At 45.0% G+C, this 6,775-nt stretch overlaps 1 protein-coding gene across 1 annotated transcript in view; it reads left to right on the forward strand.

The window, feature by feature from the left end:
• The first annotated feature begins 2,489 nt into the window (after positions 1-2,489).
• Positions 2,490-6,775, forward strand: part of nmbr (neuromedin B receptor) — an 82,350-nt gene continuing 78,064 nt past the window's right edge. The window contains exon 1 of the mRNA XM_050057947.1: positions 2,490-2,917. Coding sequence (XP_049913904.1) covers positions 2,490-2,917 — 428 coding nt within the window. The remainder of the gene's footprint in view (positions 2,918-6,775) is intronic.

A 6,775-nucleotide genomic window follows, 5' to 3' on the forward strand; every position in this document is an offset into this window, starting at 1 on the left:
AGGCAACAAAATAACAAAGTTTGGCTTTACAATCTTACAGGAAGTGAACACCGGCCTCCTGGATAAAGTCGATTGTTGTTGGACCCATCTGCCACCTCTCCTGCTCACCCTACTCGGACTTCCGCCGCCTTAACATTCGTTGTTGTCGTGCTGTGTTTTCCCCTGACAGCGACCGGTCACGTATCATGCTGACGTGAACATTTTTGTTGGTGTCTGATGCTGCAAGTCACTGACCAAGCGCTGGTTTTCGATGACTTCATAGTGAGACCAAGGCCTCTAGTTTCGCAGACCGGGCGAGGTGGGGGCGCAGCGCACCTGCGCTTCGCCAGCTGGGTGTGGCCAGGCGGATTTTGCAAGTTTGGCACACCGTGCGCCTGGCGCAGCTACTCCTCTTTCCCACCTCCGTCTCTCCTACCTGCGCAAGTCGGAAAGAGGGAGGAGAGAAGGCGTGGAGTGGGTTTTACACACATCACACCAATCAAATGAGCCCCTCTCCTCGCCCTTAAATGCGCCGTGCTAAGGCATAATGAGAGTTTACTCAATTCACCATGGCAGAAGAGAGCAGCAGCGTCAGACGGCCAAACTTCTCCCAGGAGGAAACTGATGTTTTGGTCCGGGAGGTCCAAGCTCGCAGTGTCCGAATATACAGAACTGCGAGCAGACCTCCACGGGTTTCCATTACACATGTCAAACGTGCCAAATGGTGCCAATCAGATGTGACGGGACAGTCGATATAGAGATACATTTATGTGCTGATTGCAGATAGTTGCATTGAATAGTGGTTTTTGTGGGTATTTATTACATTGTTAATGTGCCTGATATTCTGGAAACCTGCCTGTGAGGTTTTGGTGACGTGTGCGTACTGTCCGCCGGTCAGCCAAACTTCGGCTTACACCGGCTGCGCTCCCCCTGCGCTGACAGTAGACCTGGTGTCAGTTGGCGAACTTTTAGCACACTTCCGTCGAAGCCTTTTGGCACGAAACTGTCACTGCGCCAAACTGGATCTGTCGACACCTCCCCCTGCTGCGCCGCCACACCCATCTCAGCGCACCTCGGTCTGCCAAACTACCAAACTGAGCGTGCCTCTGTGCGGGGTTCGCCACCCTGCGCCACCCTGCGCTGCGCCGGGAAACTAGAGGCCCAAGTTGACGTATAAGGACAGCGATAACATTTCCACCAAACTTCAGATGCTTTTTTGTCCAAATTTGTAGAAATCTTTGGTAAGTTCAGTGATTTCTGTTGTTTGCCGCAGTATGCAGTTATTCACAACACACATCTAGCTCACACTTCCAGTGTTCACCGAATCACCCGCCCATCATCACAGCCCTGGACCTCAGTGACAGCAGCTGCTTTAATAATGCTGGAATAAAAGCAGCTAAATGTTTATAAGTAAGTAAAACTGATTTAAATAATGCTTTTTGCAGACACAGGTCACAAAGTGCTTCACAAGCGTGTTACACAACAAGACAGAAATCATAAAGACAAAGTGACAATCTGAGCCACATAGTGAAAAGTGCACACACACAACGAAGAATTCGCACAACAGCAATACAAAAATATTGAAGAAGTCCAGCTCTGATGCAAACAAGTTTCCCAACATATGTCCAACATATGTGTGTCTTTAGCTGGCTTTTAAAAGAAACCACAGAGCAGCAGACAGTGAAGGAGCAGGCAGTGTTCCAAAATGTGCTACGGCCACAAAAGCTCCATCACCACGTGTCTGAAGGCGAGTGTGAGGGACAGACAACAAATGTGGAGTATTTAATGGAAGAGAGTGCGCTGAAGAATACGGGTGAAGCAGTTCAGCTACATCAGAGGGAGCCTGACAGCGTAATGCTCTGTGAGTAAGAATGAGAATACTGAACTGGATCCTAAAATCAACAGGAAGCCAGTGAATGTATCATTGATCTAAACCAAATCATGGAGTGTCCACATACTTTTGGCCACACAATGCATCACCCTCTTTCTCTCTGATTTATTTTCCATCTTTGCTTTCTTTCCTCATCCTGTTGCTCTCTTTGTCTGACATTTCGTTCTCTCCATCACTCTAAATATCCCTCTCCTCTATCTGTCTATCTATCTATCTGTCTATCTATCTATCTAGAGTATTCTTTCTCGGTCCTCCCTCACTCCTGCTCTCTTCCTCTCTCTTCACACACACACAGACACACACACACACACACACACACACACACACGCAGAGAGAGGGAGAGTCGTGTTTCTGGTGTCAAAGGAGACCCTCCTTCTCTTTACGAGCGTCAGTCGCCTCTCACCCCTTCACTCAGTCACTCCTTCACTCAGTCAGAGAGAGGAGCAGATCTCAGTCAGACATTCAGCTGGTTGCAAAACTTTTTCTCTGTCTCATCAGGTGGTGTCGGAGTAAATAAACCCGCTGTCACTGCGTCTTTACGCGCGGAGCTTCCTGTTGCGCGCCCGGTCCCGTTCCCTCCTCGCCGGAGCGCTCCTCTCTGGATTTTCCCGCCCCGGCGATGGAGGACGACTTTCTCTCCCACTTACCCCCATCCCTGCCGGGAGACTCCGAGTCTCTGAGCCCAAACTCCACGGAAGAGCCCGGCTGGTGGGCGTCTTCTGACAGCGGGGAGACGGTCCACTTCGCCGTGCGCTGCGTCATGACCTCGGTCTACATCCTGATCATCACCGTGGGGCTGCTGGGCAACATCACCCTGGTGAAGATCTTCATCACCAACAGCGCCATGCGGAGCGTGCCCAACATCTTCATCTCCAGCCTGGCGGCGGGAGACCTGCTGCTGCTGGTCACCTGCGTGCCGGTGGACGCCTTCCGCTACTTCTCCGAGGAGTGGGTGTTCGGCGAGGCGGCGTGCAAACTCATCCCCGTCATCCAGCTCACATCGGTCGGCGTGTCCGTGTTCACGCTCACGGCGCTCAGCGCGGACAGGTAGGACGAGCGGATAAGATTCTTATTTTTTATCCTGAATTCATAAATGACTTTAATACATGTTTCATAATTTCCAATAATAGTCCAGAGGTGGTTCCCCGTTAAAACCAATGACATCCTGATGATATTCCCACGAGGAGATTGGGGTCTTTTGTTTGGCCATTCAGTGATGATCAGTCCTTATAACATTCTGTTATTATAATTATTATATTTAATGTCTAAAGTGCTCAAAATTGACCACTACATGGATCTTGTCTGTGTGATATATTGATTATCAGCAGTATTTTTACACTGATGTGTCACTACTTCTAAAAAATTTGAAAACCTCCACTGATCCCAGATTATTCCTCCTGTGACGTTTAAAGACACTTCATGTCTCTTATTTTATTTATACAGAAAATGAATTAAAAGTAACATTAGGTGTTAGGTGAAGTGATGAAGATGATGTCGTTGCTCTGATGCAGTTCGGGATCTCCTTCCAGATTTTAGCATCAGTGTGAAAAAATGTTTACTGAAGCCGCAGAGAAAGTCACTAGGTAGCTTTGGATAAAGAGAGCGAGCCGGTGGGTTGCTACTGCTGGGATGCAGTGCGGGACTTGATCAGTCCTCGATGGGGGTCTGATGTTGGAAGACAGTAATCCCGCCATGATCCCAGGAACATCCCTGATGATGCACCCCAGCGCATCCTAGAGATGTATCTTGAAACCTGTTTGTGAGCTGTGCAGGGATAAGTACCTGTGAGCTGATGTGGTGATGCGTTCCTGTCTTGTGTTGTGACTTGGAAGTAGAGCAATGAGTGTAGGAGTTTGGGATCTGAAAATGAAGTGTCCAGTCAATCTGTGTTTGACTCGGGGGAAATTCCAACAGTAATCATTCAGGGTTTTATGCGACCCTTTGGCACATCCAGATACGATATTACCATAAGTGGACCAAGGTAAATTTAGGGGCTGAAATTTGGGGTCATCGTGTCACATCGTCACACAAAGACGGGCGAATCTCTGCTGTTGAATGAGGAGGTCTGTGTCACCACCAAAAGGACAGTTCTTTGCTTCAGTGTTGTGTCACTGCTGTTTGAACCTTGAACACATTTGCGTCTATCTGAGCACTATGAATGTCAGACCCTGCTCATCTCAGCTCGTCCCCCAACGGAAACTCCATTTGACAGAAACTCCTGGTCGATGTGAATGAAACCTTTCAGCCAGTCTTTGTGTTCCTCTGTGTGGGCACCATCTGTCATAGACAGCTGGCAGCTTCACCAATCACACATGTTCATCACTGATTGCCCATAATGTTTTCAAACGTGATGAATTTCAGTTTCTGCTATTGCACTTAATGTTTTTCCCAACTCCCAGGGTAGTCAGTGGAGGGAGGTCCCTCCATCTAAAACTACATCAAGTCTCTTTCTGGTACATCACCAGGAGGCAAAAACGCCTAAAATGACATACCCAAATTAAAATGACTGTAGCTTCTGAACTGCTCTGACTACATGCATGCATGAGGTCTTGCCAGAAAGAAAACTCTCTGAAGTTTCTTGTGAAAGTGTCAGAAACACTCTAGGTGATACAGAGACAGAGTAATGGGCCTCTGAAGTCAGTAAAAAATTGAAGATTTTGCCTAAAATGAAATAAAAAATGATTTTCAGGATGAATAACTGTCTGTGGCTTCATCTGAGCAGGTAAATGACACTATGGGGCTGTAGGCACACTATCAATGAACATTTGTTACAAATTTGAAGAAGATTGCTCAAAGTATGACCATTCTACAGTGTTTTTTCCATGAAAAGATCCAGGCGGAGCTCCAAATGACAAGTCAGTCACTCAGCTTCAAAACAGTACTATCAGTGATCAAACAACACTCAGCCAGCTTCAAACATTGTACCTTATTGGAATCAGGTGTGATTATGATAGCTGATGTTGTTTATGACACAGAAACACCATAAAATATCACCAAATAAAGCCATATGAAACGTGAAAGTTATGATCCCACTTTCTTTCTAAAACAGCTGAGTCCCAGCTAACAGCTCCGCATAAGATCGCGAGTAATCCTTTAACTTTTCCCGTTAAAAAACGGCATGACATGACTTGTCACCACTCATCGCGATTTTGGACTTTGTGTGTTTAGGCTGCTCTGGTGCGAAATCCATAAGAAATAAAAGAAAAACTATGTTATTTTTGAAAAGTCGAGAGCTTCCTGAATCCGGCAATACCAAACATCACATGGTTTACTACTGCAGTTTCTCCTGGGTTGGGTTCTCTTTGAGTTAGATTAAGTGGACTAAGATGTTTTTTGGATATTTTAAGCTCTGCTGTAAAGACCTGCTGCTGGTTCTGTGGTTCTCTTTGTGGTGAGGGAGCAAACTGGGAGACAGGAGGGTGATGTTGAGAGGGTGATTGTGTCTGAAACAGAAGAGGTGAGATATGATCACGTCTTTGTTAATGTGGTGTCGGTACATGAGATGAGAGTTGATGAATACTCAAAATATTTGCTGGTTTCTGTGGTGGTTCGTTAAATGTGCAGCAACCTGAATCTTTTCTTCCTCTCCAACAATGTGCCCTCTTCTCTCTGTGCTGCAGGGGAACTGTTCCGCAGTATTGTACTTTAGCATGATCTCAAGGAACGTGTGCTTCACTTGAGTATTTGTATTTGATGCCACTTCATACTCCTGCTCCTCTGTGTTTACTGTATGAAGGAAATATTTTATGTTTTCACTCCGTTTAATATTTCACATTGAAACCATATAATGATCTTATACAATATGATGGTTTGCTGTAGAATAACTCTGAGCAGCTACAATGTAATAAGATCTCATTCATATTTTAAAACATATTTTTTGTAGATTAATTATTAGCTATTAATAATGTGTGTGGTTTGTCTAGTTGTTTCAATTCAAAGGGCTCTAAAGGGGCACAGAAATACATTAAATATAATAAATTAAGACAATATTAAAATTGTATTAAAAAGACAATAAATAAATAAATTGAGAAAAGGAAGAAGAGAAACAACATAAAAAGAAAATAAAAAAAAACAGCAAAAATATAAAAGTGATGTTATTAGAAAGACAAAATGAACGATATGGTTTTAAGCCCTGATTTAAATGCGTTGTAGCAGACCTCAGGTGTTCAGGGAGCTCGTTGCACAGGTGGGGAGCAGAGGAACTATCGTATCGTACAATCAGAAATGTGTGTAGGCATGAAGCCATTTGGTGCTTTATACAAGTCGATGGATTTTAAAATCCATTGAGGTTCGAGAAGGGCGGACAGGGATCCCGATCTCACTCAGAAGTTGAAATCTGGGTGTGAAACAAGGTGTCCTTTAACGTTGGCATGACACGCAGCCAGTTGTGGTTATAGTTTAACTGCACTTGGCAGCCTCAAGGGACAAGGACAAAAGTTAAGGCGGCCAAAGTCCGACTGAGGCGGGCTGGAATGGTGGTGGATGAGTCCAAAAAGACCGACTTGCACCCAAGAGAGCAGCGTTTGTGTCCTGTAAGATTCTAAAGCCAAGCTCTGTTCTTTTTTCCTGAACTCAACCATGTGTTCTTGTTTGTTGAAGGAAAAAAACATCAGTTGGCAGTGTTGTACCGACGTAGTGCTTTTATTTGAGACTGTATGCAAACTGTACATTTCCTGTACATTTTCCTGTGAAAACAGAAGTGTATTTTGAAAACAGACAATGCATGTAACAGGCTGAAGTTGACATGGCGTCCCAGAACCAACACACCCAGGCAGACGTTGTGCTAGACTTTTTCGTCGCCGGTCATTTTGACCGACAGGGTCATAAAAATCCGGTCATAATCTATTTTTACCGGTCATTTTAATTTTCGTTTTTAAATGATAATAAAGATATTCAAAGACATTT

Source organism: Epinephelus moara, chromosome 12 (assembly GCF_006386435.1).
Source record: "Epinephelus moara isolate mb chromosome 12, YSFRI_EMoa_1.0, whole genome shotgun sequence".
Taxonomy (NCBI): domain Eukaryota; kingdom Metazoa; phylum Chordata; class Actinopteri; order Perciformes; family Serranidae; genus Epinephelus; species Epinephelus moara.